Raw genomic sequence first — 23,043 nt, 5'->3', positions numbered from 1 at the left:
CTATCCAGCTATGTGGATATATGGATATATATTTAAAAATATGTATTTTATATCTCTATATATTTTATATATATATATATATATATCATATATAATATTTCTGTCTCTGAGCCTTCGTCCATGCTCTTTGTAGCACCTGTATTGTACTTTCTCCTCCACCATCCTTACCCAGTCTCTAAAGTCCAACTTAAAAGATACTTATTGGAGAAAGCCTCCCCATGCCTCTACTAGATACAACCTTTCACATCCCAACAACTTGGTCCCACATTTGAATGCAATTTATTTCAATTGGTCTTGATTAAGGGTTTATTATTACTCAGCCCATTTTGTGAGCATGCCCTCTATACCTAGCATTGTACTAGGCATTGGGGAGACAGTGGTGAACAAGGCAAAGGCCTCTGGAATGTCTAAGTCAGTTAGGGGAAGACTTTTCTTATCTCCCACCCTGGGTCATAGCTCTTGGAGGGAGTGCAGGTGTCCTGTACTTTCTAGTGTCTCGCAGGCTGTATTAAGTTACAGTGTGCCGGGTGGAAGGGGCTGGACTAGTCTTCTCCGGTCCGTATAGGACACACCAGAGTATTACGCTCTCCTCGTGGAAAATCACCTCCTGTAAACCAGGGTTTCTCAACCTCAGTACTACTGACATGGTAGACCAGATGCGTCTTTGTTGTGGGGGCTGTTTTGCACATGTAAGGTGTTTAGCAGTGTCCTTGAGGGTTACCCTTTGGATGCCGGACCCATCATCCTTTCCAGCTGTGACAACACAAAAAAGGTCTCGAGACATTGCCCAGTATCCCTTGGCAAGTAAAGTCAACCCTGGTTGAATACAACTGGGAGTGTTTTTACCTGCAGAAAGGAAGATTTCAGAAAAATGGAAAAGCCCTCTTCAGATGTCTGTAGGACCACTATGCAGGAAAATAATTAGAGATAGAGTTTTAAATTGAGCCAGAGGGTGAAGCTGGAAGTTACAGAAAGTCAATTTTGGAGGAAAGGGTCTTTTTATTTTTTATTTATTTATTTAGTTTTTTTGGTTTGTTTTTTTTTGTTTCAGGTGTACAAAGCAATGTAATAGTTACATTTACACCCCTCACAAAGTGATAACCCCTTCCCCCAATCTACTACGCATCTGACATCCTATATAGCTGTTACAATTCCATTGACTCTATTTCCTGTGCTGTGAAAGGTCCTTAACTTCCGGACAGCCTGAATCCTAGAACGCACTGCAGTAGGACTTAATAAATTCTCAGTCCTTGGTATTCATTCCTGGAGGCTGGGATACACACTCCATTGTAGAGAGGATTTGGGGATTTCAAGATTCTGAGATTTGGCGTTTGTTTTTATTGTTTCTCAAGTGGCTTATAAAGAATTAGAATAATCCCTTGGGGGCTTGGGGGAGGAAGTTGAGTAAAGTAATAGAACGAGCTTAATCCTGGCCTTGAGTCAGGCTGTCTGAGCTGGCCCATTCTTACCACCTGTGGAGCCTTGAACAAATGCCGATGACTTCTGTGTTTCTGTTTCCTCACCTGGGAAATGGGTACACTTATAGATCCTGTCTCAAAAGTAGTGTTGAGGACTAAATGAGATAATACAGGTAGAGTCCTTGATAAGTAAATGAATAGTAGCTATTATCACTAACTCAGCCAAGGGGCTTTGCCTCACCTCCAGAGAACTTGCAAATTTAACTAGCTACTTCTGTCCAGTGGTGTTGTACATGTGTTTTGGTGGCAGTTCATGGTAGGATTACTATTTTTGTTATTAGCAGGGGTAATATATTCCAAACATAGGGCTTAAAAGCAACCATAATAGATAAAAATCAGCTTATCGGACTTCTATCTGGTCTTTGATTGATAGACAAAATTAGAATTTTAAGGAAGCTCCAGTAGTCAATTAGCACTGGAACTTAATTTTTATTAATCATTTTATTCAGTGATGCTTATTTGCATCTACTTAATTTAGATCTTTCAATACAGTCTTCAAGAGGGTGTTTATTTTTCTAGATTCTTCGCTAGAAAGCAAAGATCATAAAGGTGACTTATTTAGGGTAGTTGCCTCAAGGGCGCCAAGACCTTCGTAAGAATCTTGAAGCCATAAAATCAAGCGGGTGCTCTTTTTTTGCCTCTTCCCAGCTTTAGGTTGCTTGCGTCAGGCCATCTTTGGTGTTTTTCAGCCTGTAGATGCATTATTCCAATCCTCTGTCTTCACATGGCCTCCTGCTCTTTGCGCCTATCTGCCTCTGTGTCCAAATTTCCCTTTTTATGAGCACATCAATCATGTTGGATGAAGTCCCACTCTAATGGGCTCATTTCAATTTGCCTACCTCTATAAAGACCCAATTTCCAATTAAGGTCACATTCCAAGGTACTGAAGGTTAGGACTTCAACATATTTTTGGGGGGTGGGAGGGATACAATTCAACCCATAATAGCAACTTAAGCAAAGAGGGAATTTATTGAAAAGAAATGAGATGGTTTATTAAATTGAAAGAAAAGCTAAAGACTAAGGAACTGAAAGGGCAAGAGCATGGCTTCCCAAAGATCCAAGGAATGGGAGCTACTCCCAGCCCCACCAGGAGCCTGCTGCAGGAATAGAGGGACCTCTGCTGAGTTTCCCATCTTTATGTCACTCTGCATGATGTTCAGAGTCCCAGGAGAAAGCCAAGGTGACTCCTTCACTGGAAATGTCAGAGCCCCATGGTTTGCTGGCTCAGCACCACTACAGCAACAGACGAGATAATTCCCCAAAGATTTGGGATGCTATTACCAAGAGAAAGGAAGAAGAATGCTAAATGGACACAGCCAAATGTCAAATCTACTCCCTCTAGCAGGGAAGGGAAGGGAGCAAAATTTTGGGGGAAAAATGTACATTTTTATACACTCCTAATTCATCAACTCAATATTAATAATAAACCTCTGATGATTATTAGTATAGCCATTCAGAAAAATTTGCCACTCTGATATGACTTGTCTTCCTTATAAGTTAAGAGCATGGAGGGAATTCCAGCTAATCATGATTCCTTCCATTACTGAGTTGTCTTTAGTTAGATTTGGCTATGATGTCAGTTTTATAGACAGAAAAAAGTGAGTTCCTGAATAATCCCCTCTTCCATTCTTTGGTCGGTTGTTTCCTGCACCCTGTTCCAGGTCAGGATACCCACTGTCTCGTTGGCCCCAGGAAGCACACTATGGCCGGCTGCTCCTTGATGACTTAGAAGGCAATCCTCCCCTCCCATCTCTTGAAGCCGCCGCTTCTCGTGCTCTGACCCTGGGCTCTCCTCACCAGGAATACCTCCACCCTGTCCCAACCCATCCCATCCCCACCTCTTCAAAAACTAAAACCATTGTTTTATTAGTTATGCTTCGAATTAAGAAAAGAAGAGGTGGGAAAAATAATCATGAGGGGCGTAAGGGGTGGCTCACCATTAAATGGTATAAAACCTTAAAGAATAAAATTAGCCTCCAGGCTGTCTTTTTACATTTATTCTTTAGATTCTTCCAAAGACAAATAGCCGATAGGTCTGCTGTGGTATTTTGCCTGTCGTCAGAGTCTATGAACTGCTTGGGCAGGGGAGTGGTGGTCTCCAAGGCTGGAGCAACATGCAAGGAGCGGTCTGAGAGTTAGAGACTTACTCATTAAGTGAGGCAGGTTGCATCTCTGTCTGGAGATAAGAAGAAAGCCAGTACCCTAGGCAGAACATAGACTCAAAAAACAGGAAATATTGCAAAATTTAAATGATCGGCATCAGAGAAACAATTAAATTGTCAAGCCTAGAAGTAACACACATCAATTCTGTTCTTGACTCAGTGACCAGTCACCTGAGCCCAGAAGGCGGAACTAGGCATACTTAGCAAAGAGCAGTAATAACTTCCACTTGTCACAATGCAAACTCCAGGTCCAATGCAGGGACCTTGGAATCTGCATTTTACATAGGCCTTCTCAAGTGAGTCTGATGCAGGGGAGCAGGGTGGAATCCTTGGACCACAATTTAAGGAACACTGGCTACGAGCATCACTTTAGTTTGGGCAGCGGAGCATGGGGACAAATTGGAGATACAGTTCCTAGAGCTCAGATGTTAGGCCAAGCCTGGGTCACCTAAGTTGTTATCAAAGAGGACCACAGAAGCCTGGACGCTGAGGCCCAAAGGGCTAGACAGAAGCTCGGGCACGGGCAGTGTTGGAACTGTGCCTGAGACAGAGCAGACCCTCGGGGTGTCGTGTGCCTCAGGCACTGGGAGAGGAAGAGGCTGTGGGGTGGACTCCACGCAGTGATTCTCAGATGTCATCTAAGGTTTATGGTTATATTAGCAGAACCACCTTGGCCACTATAACATACTTTATTGTATAATTGCTTTTTTCCTTTCCTCTGTGCTTTTCTCACTTCTCTTCCCCTTTCCTTCCCTTCTTCGACTACCCACTCTCCCCTTTGACCCCCATTATTTTCCCTTTTCTTTCTTCCTTACTTTTATTCTCTACTTCCCCCTCCAATTTTCCCCTTTCCCAATATTTCCTCTTTTTATACCCCTTCTTCTCCTCTCTTCTCTCCCATCAATTATTCACCCCTTCTTCTCCCTCTTGCTTCTCCTCTCCCATGGCACCCACCCCCCTATTCTCTCTCTCCAGGTATTATGCCATCTGCTGCCAGCCTTTGGTCTATAGGAACAAGATGACCCCACTACGCATCGCATTAATGCTGGGAGGCTGCTGGGTCATCCCCATGTTTATCTCTTTTCTCCCTATAATGCAAGGCTGGAATAACATTGGCATAATTGATTTGGTGAGTAGATCCCACTGGTTACTGTCCAATTCACTTTGCTTGCTTGGGATTCTCAATAAACAAACAGGATCAGGTTTGGGTCAATATTCTAAGAAAGATTCTGATCATGGTCTGAGTGACGGCAGTAACAAGAACAACAAAAAAGCAAGCTAGCATTTTGGAATGCTTACTGTATGCCAGAAAATACGCTAAACGCTTCACCTATAATCCTGACAACATCTTTGGCTCCATCGCATCCTGATGAGAAAAGTCAGGCTCAGAAAGGTGAAGTAACATGCCCAGTAATATGCCCAGTAAATAGCAGCACAGGTGTTCAAAGCTTAGCATTCAGACTCCAGAGCCTGAGGTACGTGATAATGCCCCAAGAGTCCTCCATCCTATTTCATGCTGAGAGTCTATGAGGCTTTCAATGACATGTCACGTGGGTGGAGGCTTCTGGAGAATGAAGAGAGCCCTGGGCCAGGAGTTGAGAGCTGAACCCTGAACCCAGCGCTGTCATTGACTCTCTTCCTGAAGGGCTATGATGAGAAGATTCATTGGTTCTCCGTGGGGACTAGTGTCTTCCTGGATGTAGGAGAACAGCATGCGGCATGTGTGCTGGGCATGGATCAAACCCTTAAAGATCAAGATGGTCTTTAAGAGTCATCTAGGTCTGACGTACTGTGTTCGCAACACCAAACTTGTAATGAAGATCAATTATGTAATGAAGATCAGTCCGGATTCATTAGCAGGGATATATGTTCGCTAAGGAAGTTGTCAGACAGTCACTTTAAAATTGATCCCAGGACCATGTCAAGGTAGGAAGGGGAATAGAGAGGAGAGATTGAGAGCAAGCTCTGACCCAGCAGAACCAGTTAGAATAGGAGCTGCCCTTTCTTCTCTCCACCCCATTCCTAGCCCCTAATCTTGCCTTGTTCTTTGTCCAGGAAAGGATATCCAAACCAAGGCTGGGCCAGGATTTGCATGTGGTATGTCAGAACCAGAGTTCCTGGGGCTTCTGAAAGCAGTGCTGGGTCCAAAGGAGTGGAGAAGTGAGAGGGGATCCGTACAAGGGAGGCTGTATGGATATTTTCTTGAATCCTGTCCCTCTTCTTTCAAACTTCGGTTTTATCATTCTTGGGGGAAATGAAGTTCAACTTTTCAGCAACCACCAGAATAGAACAATGGCCAACAAATGTCAAATACTTACTGTGTGCTGAACCCCATGTTAACTTAATCATTATTCTTGTGACCCTCACTCAGGCCTCACAGCAAGGCTATGAAGTAGATCTTATCATTGTCCTCAGGAAACCAAGAATCAGAGAGGTTGAGTTATTAGGTAAAGTCACATTGGTAGGGAGTGGTGGTGACTATATCTAAGACCAGACTTGCTGAGCTCCCGAATCTACGCTTTTACTGTTTGTGCTAACATTCTTCCTTAGTGGAGGAAACCTTGGGGAAGCATAAGCTTTTGTGCATCAGAACTCTTGTTACGGGCACAGGGCTCTTACCTTCTGACGGAGAATTTCCAAGGGAAATAATGTAGGGAATTTTTGTCCATTTATGAGACTGAGATAGAGGCATGTCCTGTTTACTTTGTGGAACTGGGAGTGGGGCATCTGCTTACTATCAGCATGCCTGGTATTCGCTCCATGATGTTGTGGTTGTATTTCATAGCTTTCCACTCATTTGCACATTGAATCTGCCTAGAGAGAAGAAAGCACAACACACATGTTCATAATATATATACATTTGATTCTCGTTATTTGTGGTAATTAGGTTCTATAAGGTTGTGTAAACACTGAATTAGCAAATGCTGAATCTTTGCTCCTAGGAGAAATACAACAGTTGGGTTCCTCCAAGTCTCTGGTCATAATATTTTCATCGACTAATCAATACATAATATGTGTATCATATGTAAGAGAGGCCCATGAAATACAAGGTGACAGAAAGGTTGAAGATAAAATAATAGAAAAATATAAATGCAGAGTCATCAAAAGAAAGCTGGGGTAGCTGTACTATAATCAATGATAAAATAAATTTAAGGCAAGTAATATTACTTGAGATATGAACAGAGCTATTTAGGAATAATAAAATGTCAATTTAAGAGGAGGATATACTATAACTTTGTAATATACTGTAAGACATGATACTAAATTGCTTACACATTTTATTATACAAGTAACATGTGTATCATATATATTTTTATTCATATCTTTATTCATGTGTGTATTTGCACTGGATATGATAACCTCAGGAAGGGAAGTGTCATTTTGTTACTCAGCTCTCTACAGCCAAGGGCTATTCCTAGAAAAGGCTGATAGAGCTAAGACTGTCAACACACAGGGTTTATAGTTGGGAGAAAATTATTTTAATCCTTAAAGGGATCCAGTGTATTACAGTATCCAATACAAGTGAGGAATGTAATACAATCAATGTAATTCACTGTGTTAATAAAAGAGAAGGGAAAATCCACATAATGTCCTTACTGCCAAAAATGAATGATTTTTGCAAAGTTCAATATCCATTTATGATTTTAAAAAATCCTCATTAAACTAAGAATACAAGAGAATTTTCTCAGTCACAGAGAAAGCACTGACAAAAAACTTACAAGTATCATACTTAATAGTAAAATATTTAAGACGCCCCTCCTAAAACTGGGAAAGGAACAATGGTGTCCATTCTTACTGCTTTTATTCAAAATTATACTGGAGCACTTGTCAAGTTCAATAGTAAAATGAAATTGTCATTATTTGCAGATCACATGAGTGTTCATAGAGAAAATTCAAAAGAATCTAGAGATGAAATATTAGTAACTAATAGAGTTGCTGGATGCATAGTCAATATACAAAAAAAAATTCATTGAATTCTACATACTAGCAACAAACGATTAGGATTAAGAATTTTAGTATGATACCATTTGTAATAGAGTAAAAATTCAAATACTTAGGAATAAACCTAACCAAAGATGTGCAAGATTTTCACACACCAAAAAAATAAAATATTAGTGAAATAAATATTAAAGGACTTCAGTAAAGGGAAAAGATTCCCATGTTTGTGAATGGGAAGACTTAACACGATAGAGATGTCAGTTTTCCTCAATCATTCTATTCTATTCCCAATCAAAATCCTAAAAGATTTTTATGGAAATTGATAAGCTAATTCTAAATTTTATATGGGAAATGCTGAGATACAAGAATAGCCAAAACAGTCTTACAGAAAGTTAGCCACACAGTTCGAAGACTTTTACTGCCAGATAAACTGTGTAGAAGTAGACAGGGAAGGAGAAAGAGGCAGAAAGCCGCTACTGGTTTGGTCGATAGAATGAGGAGTGATAGTGCCTCTATTGTATTTCTTCTCTTCACTGGGGTATTCACAGCTCCTTGTGGATAGATAAGCCCTCTGAGTCCTGGGATAGGATCATATTCCTTTTCTACCATCAAGGTTCTAGGCTTATAAAAAACCAGAAAGCTGTACTGATAAACCTCCTTTCTTTCCTTTTTCCTTATTCTTTCTTCCTTTTCCTTCCTGTTCCCCTCCCCTTCTTTCTACCTTCCCATTTCTCCTTTTCGCTTCTTTTTCATCCTTTTTCTTTTTTTCAATTTTCCTCATTCCCCTTCTCCTTTTTCCTCTTTATTTTTTCCTTCCCCTTTTCCCTCTCTCTTCCTCATTTCCTCTCTCCCTCCAACTCTCAGATAGAGAAAAGAAAGTTACATCAGAACTCCAACTCTACGTACTGTATCTTCATGGTCAACAAGCCCTACGCCATCACCTGTTCTGTGGTGGCCTTCTACATCCCGTTTCTGCTCATGGTGCTGGCCTATTATCGCATCTACGTCACAGCTAAGGAGCACGCCCACCAGATCCAAATGTTACAACGGGCAGGAGCCCCCTCAGAGGGCCGACCCCAGGTGGCAGACCAGCATAGCACTCATCGCATGAGGACAGAGACCAAAGCAGCCAAGACCCTGTGCATCATCATGGGTTGCTTCTGCCTCTGCTGGGCTCCATTCTTTGTCACCAATATTGTGGATCCATTCGTAGACTACACTGTCCCTGGACAGGTGTGGACCGCTTTCCTCTGGCTCGGCTATATCAATTCTGGATTGAACCCCTTTCTTTACGCCTTCTTGAATAAGTCTTTCAGACGTGCCTTCCTCATCATCCTCTGCTGTGATGATGAGCGCTACCGAAGACCTTCCATTCTGGGCCAGACTGTCCCCTGTTCAACCACAACCATTAATGGATCCACCCATGTGCTAAGGTGAGTGCTTAGGGGCTTGATAGATCTCGTTATTTGAATGACTCAGAAAACTGGGTAACTCTCCCGTTTTCCATTTCCAGAGGGGTTATTCTTGAGAACCTGTGTAGTGTTTATGAAGATGAAAGAAAAGCTACCATTTGGTCATGGAATAGAGTAGTGGGTAAGGGCTCAGGCTCTAGGGGAGAGTGACCTACATTCAAATCCAGTCTTCGTAGTTCTGTGACCTTGGGCAGGTCATTTAACCATTCTAAACCTTTATTTCATCTTTTTAAAAAATTGAGATCATCATTACTGTATCAATATCACAGGGTTTTTGTGAGCATCAGATGTATGTAGAGCATATGGTACAGAGCCTGACATCTAGTAAGCACTTAGTAAATATCATCTATTATTTACAGGTAGTATTTTAGGGTATTGGTGAAAAGCATGGGCTTTAAGGTAAAATGGACTTTATTTTGACTCTGGTGTCACTGTTTGCCATTTGTATCATCCTTCTTGGTTTTACTTTCTTCAACTATAAAAAAATAGTAAAAATAATATCCATCTCATAGGGCTCTTGAACAATTAGAGATAATGTATTCACATAAGGTCTGACACATAGTAAATACTCCTAATGCTACTGATAATGTTATTAATAATTAGTAGGAGTAGGAGTGATAGCATATTGCCTAATACCATAAGATGGCCGTAAAATAACATGATAAACTAAAATAAACAGGATGATAAAGATGCAGTAATAATGCCATGTGATAAATAACATAATGGAGATATGGACGATCGAGAATGGGGATAGGAGTAAGAAAGAAGCTGATTTGGCATAAGGGAATCAGGGAGGGCTTCACCGGACAGCATTTTATAAGAATTTGAGACTTGGAAGCGATATCAAGGAAGCCGGTCCAGGTAGAGAGAACAGCCTGAGGACGGAAATGGAATATGAAAGAGCATGGAAAGGTCAAGTGTTTTACCCAAGGTGGAAAGGTCAAGTGTTTTACCCAAGGTCACATAGGTTGATGGATGTAAGAGTGACTTTGGAGTTGCATGCTCAGTGACTAGTCATGAAGCCTCTTTCTAAACCCTGAGAATTTTCTGGCTACCCTGATCTAGTGTTGTTTTCAGCTGTGAAAAGCCATGTGTGATAAGTACATTCATCCTGTAGTGAAGATGAACTGTCAATGACATTTTTGTCTTTGCTCTGAGATGCACAGGAATTTCTAAAGAGCAGTTCCTTCCTTGAGACAAACACCTGATTTTCCTGATGGTGACAGTATTCAACTGTTCTGGCAGCTGAAAATTGGGGACTTTTCATTTGCATGTGGAAGTAAAGAAGAGAAAATAGGAATTGCTGTGAAATATAAACCCTTTGCCTCAGGGGCTGCTCAGAAGCATGAATTCAATTTTCTGCTCACAGTGTGAGCAGACTTCTAGGTAAAACCTAGTATGGTGTTGAGATTCCAGCTGGTGGAAGGGCCTCCAAGGATACTCCTAGAAGCTGGCACTCTTAATTATTATGCCTTAGTGAGTGTCATAGAAAGGATCCAAGCATCAAATGTGTGTACAAGAACCTCTGTGTGGGTGCCAGATAGTTTTGAGCTATTTAAGCAAACAGTTGCCTGCATATAGGCTGTCGGCAGCTTACAGAGTGTGTTTCAGCAGTGTGTTTGCTAGGTCATTTGTTTGCAACTGGGTGGCCTTCTCCCAGAGGAACAGTCACAGAAAGAGGTTGGGGGAGGGGGACTTCTAGCGCAGCCCAAGAAACTCTGTTTGCCTAATACTGTACTGTTTTATCCCTGCTGCTTCTGGAAATCTGCAGTGTGATTGCAAAGCAGAGACCGCAGTTTGGAGGTGGCTTATAGATCTACTGTCCATGCCGTATTCCTTGCATTTCTTCATGAGGTCATGAAAAGTACAGAAAGTTGGTGGGAGGTACTTTTCTGTGTGTGGGGGGGTGGGGGGGAGTAGGGGGCAATCTTATCAGAGTGGAGGCAGCCTATCCAGAGAAAAGAAGGTTGTTTGTTTGAAACCTGAATCCACTAGAGCATAAGCCATGCCAGGAAAGGAATCCTGTGTGTTTTATTCACTGCTACATACCAAATACCCAATCTGTTGCCTGCTATATAGTAGGAATTTAAACTCTTGCTGAATAAATTAACAAGCCATACAATTAATTCTCCAGATCAACTGTATTAACATAACTTAAGAAAAATTTACATTTTTCTTAAAAATCCCACAAGCAGGACATCATCAAATTCAGATGAATTCAAGAAATCTAAAACCTAAACCATCAAAAGTAAAATCAGATTTTATTCTGCTACTCCTACCCCTAGACTCTATTTTTCTTGGTGTTTATGCTGCTTTAGACTATAGAATTCCTTATTTAAATTCCTTATTTCTTATAGGAATAAGACCAAATAGTCCTTAAGGGTAGAAAGTAACCATGGCTTTCTTTTATTTATGTACCATACAGTCCCTTATACACTCTTTACAAAATAGTAGATGATCAAATGATCAAGACACTTTTGCTGATGAAATGTCTTCATGATTTTCTTCAGGTTAATGAAAGATTAAAACATTCAAAATCGAAAATTGTCTGTTTTTAAAATTATTTTTCTTGAGACTCTAAAAAGCATAGAGGACTTAGTCTTCAACCCAAGATTCACATTGGAGAAAAGCCAGGTCATGACAACGCTCTGAAATTGTGGGGTCTTTTTCCTCTTAAAGTCTTTCTAAAAGAGTGGAATTTCATTTTTCCAGGTGGAAATAAAACACAGGCTAATCTGGCTCCAGTGGTTTAAACTAATAGGTTGCATCCTTATGGCCCTTGGACTTACATAACATTTTATCATTAAACAAGCAGATGGGTAGCCAGTGAAATAAAATATGCATTTGCAAGACATTCCACAGGACTTTGATCACTCAGATTGTACTAATGTACACCGTAGCAGAGATGTATATAGTTGTCATTGGTTTTCTGTTGGATAAGAAGTGAAGATATCATTTGTTTGGCTGATGAATAGTTTTTCTAGATATATAGGCTACATAGCCTTCTAAAAATAGTTTCCAAACATGAATTATTGTCATATAAATGTTTCTTTGGCCACTTTTAACTTGTATGCATACGTATACACATATGAGAAAGAGGCATGGGGCCCGTATGTGGGCATTGGATTCTAAGAGGTTCATCATGTTGGAGAACTGATTCTTAGTGAATTTGGAGCTGGCCTCTCTCTCCTTGTCACATCCTTAACCTGGCTCTATAGCGGTTTTACTCATCCACCAATATCTCTCTTAATCTTATAGGAGTCACTTTTATCACTCTAGGAAACTCACATAAAACATAATGGTAGAGAAGGGAAGAAATAACCCAATGAGAAAACATCGTCTGCTTTCCTTCTCAAGTCAGGAATAAGACAAAGGTCGCGTGTCACCTCTACTGTTCAACATTGTACATGCAAAACCCAAATGGCAGAAAAAAGAAATGCGAGGTGTTAAAATTGGGGGGAAAGAGTGAATATGCCACTATTCATAAACAATATGATCACCTACCAGGAAAATCCTCCATAAACTGTGAAAACTAAGATATTTCACAAGGAATTCCAGACATTAGATACTAGACTCCTACATCTCAGAAATTAGAACGGGAATTAGGAAAAGCACTACAGAAGCAATAACTAAAGTTACTTGAAAAATGTAAGAGAAACGTGAGACATTTACTGAGGGAAACCTTAAAACTTTCCTACAGAGAAGAGCAGGGATACAGCGGTTCTCTGTGACTCCAGATGAGATTACTATAAAATCCACGTTTTCTTTTGAAGTTACAGGAAACTCATCACAAGTCCAGGTTTGCAAATTCTGGAACTCGAGCATCTAATGTGCCAGACACTGTGTATGAGGTAGGAGATATAAAGACAAATGAGAGTTGGTGTCTTACTGAGCTCAGAGCCTAACTGAGGAAAGAGACACATGAACAAGTCATCATGGTACAGTGGACATCCCTGGAGTTGTGCACGGGTTTAATGGTAGTTGATTGCTACTAACCAACAGTTTCCCTGTCATCACTGGTGATGGTCATCTAACATCTACTGAATTCCTGCAATGAGAGAACCTTACTACTTCATGAGCCTTCTCAATGGCTGAGCAGCTCTAGAGTTTAAAAGTCTTCTCCCTACTGGCCCTAGTGCCTTGAGCAAGATAAAACCCAGCTACATCTTTTTTATTGAAATAACCCTTTCCGTATATTTTAGTTGTATGTCCCTTCTGAGGCTTTTCTTTTAAAAGCTAAATATCCCAATTTCTTCCATTACTGTCCATGCAATATTGTTGAAGGCTTGGAGAACATAATTGTGTCCCCTTATGTGTAGCCTTTATTTTTCTTGATCATTTTCCCTTAAAAGTATGGGCAGCAGACCACTCACATTGGAATCACCTGGGAGCTTAGTAAAAACACAGAATCTTGGGTGCTATTCATTGAATTGGGGCAGATTAGGGGAAATGATGTTTTTCCAAGATGACTTTTATGCATATTAAACTTTGAGAACCACCATCCTGGACTTTCATGAATCGGAACGGTCCAATGTTTGCTGATTATTGATTGTGCTTTCAGGGTTAGGACACACAATTCTTAAGTTCTTTTAGATTCTCTTAGAGGGTAATAATTTAATCTGATGTTAACTAGGAAAATATGGGAGAAAATTCCTTTGGAAGCTTGCCTCAGCTCAATCATTCTTCAAGCCAAGTGACACTCCCCACTTGGGAGGCATAGTGCAACCATATAGACCAGGGGTGTCCAAACTTTTTTCAATGTTTTTTACCAAGGGCCATATGCGGTAAAATACACAAACAGCCGGGCCACTCACTCGGGGTGAAGTACGTATTATCTCACCTGGTTTATTTAAGTAAACTAAATGTATTTTTGGACTTTGCTGCGGGCCAATTAACAATGGATTGCGGGCCGCAGTTTGGACACCCCTGATATAGACTGTCGCCATATGGATGACTGGTGATAGGAACAAGCCATATTGATTTGTCTTGAGGTTCTTTGGGGATTTGACTCTGGAGTTCTTTGTCCATTGGATAAATGCCGAGGAGCTTGCCAGCCTTGTTCACTGCTGTATCCTCAGAATCTAGTAAAGTACCTGAAACATTGTGAGGCTTGACAAGGGGAAGGAGGAATGCTTCTGTCCGTTGTCCCCTGGCTTAGCTTCTCTTCTGTTTAACGGTCTCTGTGAAGATTAGCCCCTGTGATCCAAGGCAGAGTAGGGACTGGGGTGCTGACGGTAACCTTAGAATAGAGATTTTATTTAAGTGAAATCCACTGAGGATTCCAGTTTGGGCTTCTTGGGTAAATAATCCCTGTCCTGCCTTTCTCACTACTTCATTGTGAAAATCAAACAAGATAATGGATGTGAAATTGCTTTGCTAACTGCACAGCTCTGTCCTCATGGGAGAGATAATCATGTTACAAGAACAGAGTGTTGATAAGTTAGGTAACAGAAGCAGCGATTGTTAAAGCTTAGCTTTAGAGCTGGTTTTCTTTACTATCATGCCAGGTTAGATCTCTTCCCTGGTTCCCCAATTTAGACCTTGCTCAACCCTAGGATACTCACCCAGTTCCTGAGAAGGCAGAATTTCTGAAAGCACTTCCAAAGAATTTGTTGTCTTACTTAACTTGGCTCTTTGCTACCATCCTCCATTATCTACCTGCAGTCACCCTGATAAACAGGTTTTCCATTGATTTGGAGATGCCTAGAGCTATGCTGTCCAATAGGATAACGTCTAAATGCATTCCAAGTGCTCAGTAGCCCCATGTTGGGGGTGGCTATCGGATTAGAGAGCACAAGTGTAGAATATTTCCAGCACCACGAAGAGTTCTGTTGGACAGAACAGCTTTGGAGCAATGGGAGTCTTCTCTCTGGAAGGAGGCATTATACACTTTCCCTCCAACTTGCTCTTATCAACCAAAGCTCAATAATAAACCGATGTTCTAGTGGATGTGCTATGTAAGCCTGTCTTTGACATTTCCACGCGCAAGACTAGTATGTTCAGATTTATATATGGAATAGAGTAGGAAAATGCGAGGATAGAGAAAAACGGAGAGTGAGAAAGAGGCAATGAGAATGAAGCTCCCACAAAACGCTGTAGAAGAAAAAAAGTTCTTCCAGGTTATTGCCCTTTGTTTTCTTTATAAATAACAATGATCAAAATTTATAATTGTATTTATTTCTTCTCTTCTTGTTTATTGTCTATCTCCCCAGTCAGACTCTCAGTAATAAGCACAGGTAACATATCGATGTTATGCCTAAAAGTTCCCCTAGAATGTACCATATTGATCAATTAATTACATTTATTGGTTGAATGAATGGATGATTTACCAGGCCCTATTGTTCCCCCGAACGATATATACCCAAATAAGTTTTCACTACTTTGAAAATATTTATTAATGCCACAATTGGAATAGTTGTTGTTTTTTGTTTTTTTTTTTCACTGTGAAACCACTTGCCAACTTTTAATTTCAACACATCAGAATTCCCCTTTTAAATGAATGTTTTCACACTGTGGGTTGGGGGAATATCGTGGATGAAAAAATAATTTAGGTTTGATTTACTTTGGATCCTTGGAGTATTCTGCTAATGTTAGAAAGTTGTTTGACATTTTGAAAGCCATTTTTTGGCCTTTACCTTGAACTTTGGAGGTTGCAATTGGATTCAACATTTACCTGATTGTTTTGAGCCAAAGACTTAATCTGGGTGAATCAAAGATGGATGAGGGTGACCTTGCCTTATCTGCCCCAACATCCTCCATGGCTGGCTACATAATTTGCAGGCCCAACGCAAAATGAAAATACAGGACCTTTTTTGTTCAAAGGGCAGGAAAAAAATTGCCGTTAAAAGTATTAAAATATAAAGCCTTTTTCTTTCATCCACAGTCTTTCTCTCAACCTGTCATGTCATGGTGTGTTTATTTGCTTTTTACCTTTTCTACAGTAGAAAAATAAAATAGAATTGTACATTATTAGCATAAATCTATCATTCATCTTTATATTGTGCAATGCCAGTTTTAAATGCAAATATAGGAACATTAAACTTATATGTGAAATCGCCCAAATTCTGCAACTAGCACAAATTTTATTTTGTAGTTCAGACATGCTTACATATTTGTTTTTAGCAGACAGTGCACAAAACAAATGTAACTGTTTTTATTTCACTTATTGATACACACACATACTGATAACAGTCTACCTTCAGCTTACTGATGAGTAAAGAAGGACTAAAAGTGAAAGGAGCCATGGTTGCCCTCTTATCCCTTCTTTCTATGTTAGTATGTTTAGCCTAAGTGCTTGGCTAATACAGGGAAGCAACACGAGTAAGAAAAGACTTGATAGGGTTCCTTGGTGGTTCTTGTTTCTTAGAACATCACTGCCTTCTTTCTGCATTTGGCAAGTTCTGGATCAAATGGAAAACATGGCCTCTCGGGGCTGACAGCATTCCCAATTACTAAGTCACAGATGTGTTGATATGAAACATGAGCCCAGAATTCTAGTGAACCCATGGAATTCGGCAAGACTCAAAGTGAATACAAAGCAAGCATGTTATAGAAGCTGCCAACAGACGATGGAAGAAAGGAAAAATGCTTCATATGTATAATGTGTTTACCGTGTATTTGCTTTGAGTCTTCTAAACTATGCATCGTGGGTCTGCCAGGATTCCATGCTCATGAGCCATAGCTAATGTGATTGGACAACAAGGAACATATTGTACACATCACCTCTGCTCATGTGCATGCTCCATTGTGCCTTCAGACTTCACAAGTTCAAAAATAAAGTTATGAAGAATTTCCAGGCAATAACAAGTAGAGCATTAAAGCAAGCTCTGGGTTCCTGTGTGACTGCACTGGTCACACAACTGTGAAGCTGGCCCTGTCCCCAGGCCTGCCCCAATTTCCACCTAAAGCAGCCTCTCAAAAAACAGTGTTCTTGTTTATGATCATGCCAGGAATACAGTAGAATAACAACATCAGGAGAGCTCCACTGGCCTCACTGAATACGCAGAATTAGAAAAGTTAGTGCTGTTTGTACCTGCAAAAAACCAAGTGGCTTAAGCTGCCCTCCGGGATTCCCACTTTCAGGCAAAAGTGCTGGGGCCTAAACATCATCCCCTCCACTGAGACATATTGCCAGGAAAAGTCCCTGCCTCTGACTTAGAGGAAGGAGACTTTGGTATGTAACCGAAGGGGCTTCCCACCCTGTGTAGCACAATGCTTGTAGGTTCTAGAGTCTGGCACACCTGGGTTTCTATCCTGTCTGAGATCTGTCATTTACTATTGACATACTCTTCAGCATGTGACCAAACATCTCCGAGTCTCTGTTTCCTCATCTCTAAAGTGGGAACAATATTAGAACCTGTCTCCTAAGGCTTTTGTTAAGGTTCAGTCTGATATAACGTATGTGCAGAGCTGAGCCCAGCTCCTGTTACACAGAAAGCACTCAATGAACGGAAGCTGCTACAATTGCTGGTATTATAATTGTATGCATAACATCGTTCATATCTTGGCTAAATAACCTTCTCCAGCTATTTTCTCAGCTTCCTGATTAGCGTTTCTTAATAAATGAGTCGATAGAAATCTCTGTGGTCTAAACACTGCTCCTTAAACAAGGAAGGCAGAGCTCCCTCTGCTAGAAGAAAAGCCAGAAATGAATTAAATTAAATGAATCACACTGTGCATAAATAATTGTTTAACTAACATGAGGAAAAGCTTGTTTCCTGGGAACATCATGCCCTGTGCTGGATGGTTGGGACTGTTATTGGGACTTCTGGCTTTTAAACTACCTGTAGGCAATTCCTTGACCCAACATAAAACATGCTAAGTGTATCAAACAAGTTGGGTATATTCTGTGTGTATTTTTCCCACTTTGGCTCTGCAGGTGCCCCTGTTGTTTGGGTGTTAAGGTTCTGTGTGCCTGCTCTCTGAGATTGGTGCCCACAATACAGAGGGATTGTGCATGCCACCATGCGGGGCAAATCCCCAAACAACACACAGTTCAGAGATGCCCAAGGTGTTTTATCCAAGCTCCAGAATGGGAGCTGTGTGGTGTGGTGCTCTGACCCTCGATCCTGCCTATACACTAGTCACCTGGGGACTCTTAAACAATCCCAAGCTTGGGTTGCACTTGTAGAGATTCCATTTTAATTGGTGCAGGTGGGGACCAGAAATGCATATTTTAGGAGCTCTTAATGGGCAGCAGAATTGAGAATTACTGGTGCAGTAGAAAGAGAAAGAAGCCTGTCTTCTAATCTCCTACTTCTAATCTCGGAGAGATGATCACCAAACAGCCATCATCTCTCTCTCAGCACCAATAAAATGGGGAAGTTGAAGTAGATAATGCTTCAAGTGTAGGCCTAGCTTCATGTCTTAAACAACTGAGATAGTGTGTGTCTAAACCAGTGGTTCTCAATTGGGGACCATTTTGTTTACCAGGGCACATTTTGCATGTCTAGAGTCATTTTTGGTTGTCACCATTGGTGGAGGTGCCTGGCATCTACTGATGGAGGGCAGGGATGCTGCTCAACATCTGAAAATGCATGGTATAACCCCCTACCCTCAACAAATTGTCTGGCCCCAAATTTCAAAATAGTGCTGAGGTTGAGAAGCCTTGCTTTCAACGAATCTTCTGGGCTTTGCCACACAGACCCTCCTCACCACTGCTAGCAGACAGCAGGAGAGGTTTTTGAACAATGCCAGGAGGTGTAAATGATTTTATCTGCCCACTTCAGTGCAGCCCCTGTACCATTTGGCCCCTCTTAATCTACATCCATTTCCAGGACAAAATAAGAAGAAAAGGAGAAAAAAAAAAAAAAAAAAAAAAAAACCCTATAGAAGGCAATTGGTGTTGTTTCTGGTAGGAAGGGCCCTGAATTTCTGTGTTTAGAGTGCCGGCAATAACCTTGCAGATAAGCCCTTTCCACAAGGCAGGCTCTGTGAGCTTGTTCTCTTACAGCATGTACTTGGCAGGGACACAGCCGTCCCAATTTAGTCAGAGCAGCTGTTCAGGAAGGAATCGCCTCCAAAGCACACGAAGAGAGCCACCAGAAAAACCACACCCCCGTGTACATGAGTGTGTAGTCCGCAATGCAATGATGCTGGTGCTTGGCCCATGGGAGTCGTAAAGCTTCTTTTTCTATTGGATGTCGACAAACTAGAGTGTGTCCGGAAGAGGGTTAACACCAGGATTTTCTTTGTGGAATTCATGACATGAAGAACAATGTCAGGAACTGAGGCTGCTGAGCTTAGGGTTTAAAGAAGATCCAGATCATAACCATTTTTTTTATGTCTATAAAGGCTGTTGTGGAAAACAGGGACTTGACTTGTTCTGCATGGTCTGAAAGGAGAGAGATAGGGACAAGGGATTGAGATTTTAAGAATACATGTTTTACTACACAATGGAATGGATTGTCTTCCTAGAGAGTTCCTAATAAAGTAGAAGGAGAAAGTCGGATGACCACCAGTCACGTAGAAGTGTTGACTGACCATCAGTCACTGAAGCATTGACTGATCATTAGTGAGCATTGCTGAGGAAGGGCCGGGAGATGGAAGGAGATGGTCTCAGACCCTTCCTTTGTGATTGTGTGGGTCACAGAACCGCGGTGGTCCTCCCATAGTGCATGAGAGAACAAAACCCACTTCAGCCGGCATAACAGTTGAAGCTAGAGCTTCTGGAAAGATCACAGTGAGAAGAGATGTGGCAGAGGTGATACTGTCAATTTCAGGGTCCATTTTTGTTTTGTTTTATGATTCGTCTGGCAGCCTGTGGCTGGTAGGAAATGTAGACATATCTAAGCAAGAACTACCTCCTCAGCCTCTATGGATGCTCTGTGGTACACAGCCGATTTGATGCCTGATATTCCGTTTGAGGAAAATATTGTCATATCTAGCCATCAGGATAACTTTCTGTTGTTTGAGGCCTTACTATGAACAGAATTGCTATTTAATGATTTGTAGGGAGACGAAGCCCTGGGTTGGGATTAAGAAACATGCCCTCGGTCTGGTTTTCACGGTCTTCCCTTTTCACAGAGAGAGAGTTAGGACCAGGCCTTCAGGCTGGGGAAAGAACTAGGCAGGATACCAGTCCGGGAGGAAGCAGTGGACTGGTGAAGCAGTTTAGTGTTATGGCCAGCAGCATAGGACTTGGTATTTGATGGACCTCAGTGTGACTTCAGGCCCTACCACTTTGAGTCTGTGTAATCCTGGGCAAGTTACTTGACCTCTCAGTGCCTAGGTTTCTTCCTGTGCAAAAGAGAGGTAAAGCTGGTTCTTGCCTCATAAGACTGTTGTCGGGGTTGTGTGAAATATTGTACAGGTAACCCCCGTATAACACGGCACTTCTATAACATGGCTTTGCTCTAACACAGTTCGAGAATTGGGGGAAACCCTCGTACAACATGGCATCCTAGAACACGGTTTCACTCTAACACAGTTTGAGAATTAGAGAAATCCACGAACAACACGGAGCATAATAAGAGCTTTTAAAAGCAATAGATATTTGAAATTTTTCATTCAAGTGTGCATGTCGTATCAGATTTGACTGCAGAATTTTAAAATTTATTAGAATTTTAAATCCATTTTGTTTGTGGAGTATTAAGTTCAGAGAATGAAGATACCTTGTCAAAAAGAAAACAGACTCGGTTAATGGTGCTTAGTAGTGATGACGAAGAAACATTATTTAATACACATTAATGTTATACTTTTGGTGAAAATTGCTTTAACAAAGATAGTTCTCTTAATTATAAAAATATAATTGTATTTAAAAAAAAATTTTGGAACTTAACCCTCTTTTTTGTACTAGTTCTTTGTTTCGTATAACATGGATTCACATAACACAGCATTTTTTAGGAACCTAACAACCGTGTTATATGGGGGTTACCTATACTTATAGAGCCTGGAACACATAAGTTATTGATAAAGTGTGTTCTCATTGTCCTCTTCATCATATTTTAAAGGCAAAGTGTCAGGAACACAGGTTAGTATAGGCTTCTATTCCTGGAACACTGGTTCATTGTCAGCACAGGCTCTGAAAGGAAATGTTTGGTGTCAAAATCACCATAATAAGGGACAGGATAGTTCCTGAGTAATTAATTTAGAAGGAGAAGGGGAAAGTACTTTAATTGTAAGGATCGGGGGACTGTGGAGAAGGAGAGATCCAGAAGGTTCTAGCTGCTATCCTATTGGGAAATCATCTTCAACCCCTGAGTGAGGAAACCCAATAGAATGGCTCTAGTTCTAGAAACAAACCAACTGAGTGTGTTCTGGGTTATCGTCAACCAAAGAGCTAAGAACTTGCTTTTCATGAAATGATTTCAGAACTGTCTTTTCTCATTTCCATGACTATTTTAGGTTATTTTTAACAAGATTCTTCGAAATATTTCACAGTTAGAATTGTTCTTGAAGAGGTTTTTATTCTCTAAGAAATGGGTGAATCTATATTTTGATAAACCTAACAAACATATTTGGTGCCTGCTTATGTTTCTTTTATCCTTTTATGACTTTTATTTCCTTTGCAAGCTGGTATAATGAAATTTTTTCCTCTATTTATGGATACTTTAAGGACTTTGGGGAAAGGAATATGTATATATGAATACACACACATATACTATATATGTGTGTGTATATATATATATATATATATATATATATATATATATATATATACATACATAGGTATACACACATGTATGTACATAAATATCTGATTATCATGTGTAGTAACTAGTTGTTTTAGGAATAATTTGGCTTTGGTTTCCTGGTCCAGACATTACCACCTTCACCTTCCTCATCTTCATTTTAGCATCAACCATTTACTGAGCACTGGTTTATACACCAGGCATCAAGCTAGGTGCATTCCATATGTCATTTCATTGAATCTAAATATACTCTGTGGAGCAGGTATTATGATTTCCATTTTACTGATGAGGAAACTGAGACTCAGAGAGATTAAATGATTTGGCCAATGTTTTATATCTGATGAGTCGTAAGGCCAGTATTCTAATCCATGTTCATCTGATTTCAGAGCCCTTGCTGTTAGCCACTAAACTATGCTCCTTGTCAGTTCATTGAAAACTCTTGAAAAAATGCAGAACTTTTGATTCTTAGGCATGGGAAGGGCTTCAGAAGTGACCTGGTCAAATATCCCCACCAATGCAGTTATCTCTTCTACAACTTATCTGGTAGGTAGTTGTCTGTCTTTCCTCCCAATGAGGGGTAGCTCTTTGTTATCCAAGGCAAGACAGTCTATTGTTTGAATAGCCGTAGTTGTTGCAAAATTAGATTAAATTTTACTTCCCTGTATCTTAGCACCATCAAAGCTTAGAGTTTTATAGCTAGAAGTGGTAATAACTCTAGCAGTCCAGTGGTTCTTAAACTTTTTTTTTTTTGAGGTGTAGAATTATTTTGTTCCAATAGACTCTTACGTGGAACTGTGAACAATAGAAGTAGAACTGCTTTGATCAAAACAGATGTTAATATGGGGGTGTGTGCGCACAGAATCATGACCATTGACCCCATCCTGCTAGCACATGCTATGGCCCCTCCATGGGGTTATTTGTTAAAGTCTTGTTAGGAATAAGCCGAAATAGACTGCTGAACCCAATAGTTTACAGACAAGAAAATTGAGCCTCAAAGGCTTAAGATGTTTGCTTAAGATCATGCTGGTATATCAGCAAAAGAACAAAGATCAGAATCCAAGTTTCAGAATTCCTAGCCCACATTCTCATTTACTCATTCATCCATTACCTTTTTATTACGTGACTAATATGGTCCAGGTTCTGTTCTAGAAAGTGGGATACAACAGGGATATAGACAGGCAAGATCCCTGCTATCAAGGAGCTCACAGTCAAGATTTTACCATCTCACTTCATTCTGATGGTTCAGGCTCTACTCTTGTGGACACCCCTTACACACACACACACACACACACACACACACACGCACACACGCACACACACAGAGTCAGGCTGCCCAGAAGATGATTTAAAAATAAATGCA

General features: G+C 40.6%; 1 protein-coding gene across 9 annotated transcripts in view; it reads left to right on the top strand.

Annotated features, from left to right (window-relative positions):
- The window catches only part of HTR4 (5-hydroxytryptamine receptor 4), a 153,590-nt gene that overhangs the window by 92,497 nt on the left and 38,050 nt on the right, over positions 1-23,043 (top strand). For 5 of the 9 annotated variants that reach the window (XM_074313739.2, XM_074313738.2, XM_019734364.3 and 2 more), the window contains exons 5-7: positions 4,616-4,769; positions 5,696-5,737; positions 8,444-9,012. In XM_074313739.2, coding sequence (XP_074169840.1) covers positions 4,616-4,769; positions 5,696-5,737; positions 8,444-9,012 — 765 coding nt within the window. Of the gene's footprint in view, positions 1-4,615; positions 4,770-5,695; positions 5,738-8,443; positions 9,017-23,043 lie in introns of those variants that run through there. The other 4 variants (XM_019734368.3, XM_019734367.3, XM_074313740.2 and 1 more) reach the window with 2 other exon arrangements.

Source organism: Rhinolophus sinicus, chromosome 5 (assembly GCF_057876585.1).
Source record: "Rhinolophus sinicus isolate RSI-liver-muscle chromosome 5, RSI-T2T, whole genome shotgun sequence".
Lineage (NCBI taxonomy): Eukaryota > Metazoa > Chordata > Mammalia > Chiroptera > Rhinolophidae > Rhinolophus > Rhinolophus sinicus.
The sequence above is the reverse complement of the archived record's forward strand: the minus strand, read 5'-3'. Positions and strand labels throughout refer to the sequence as shown.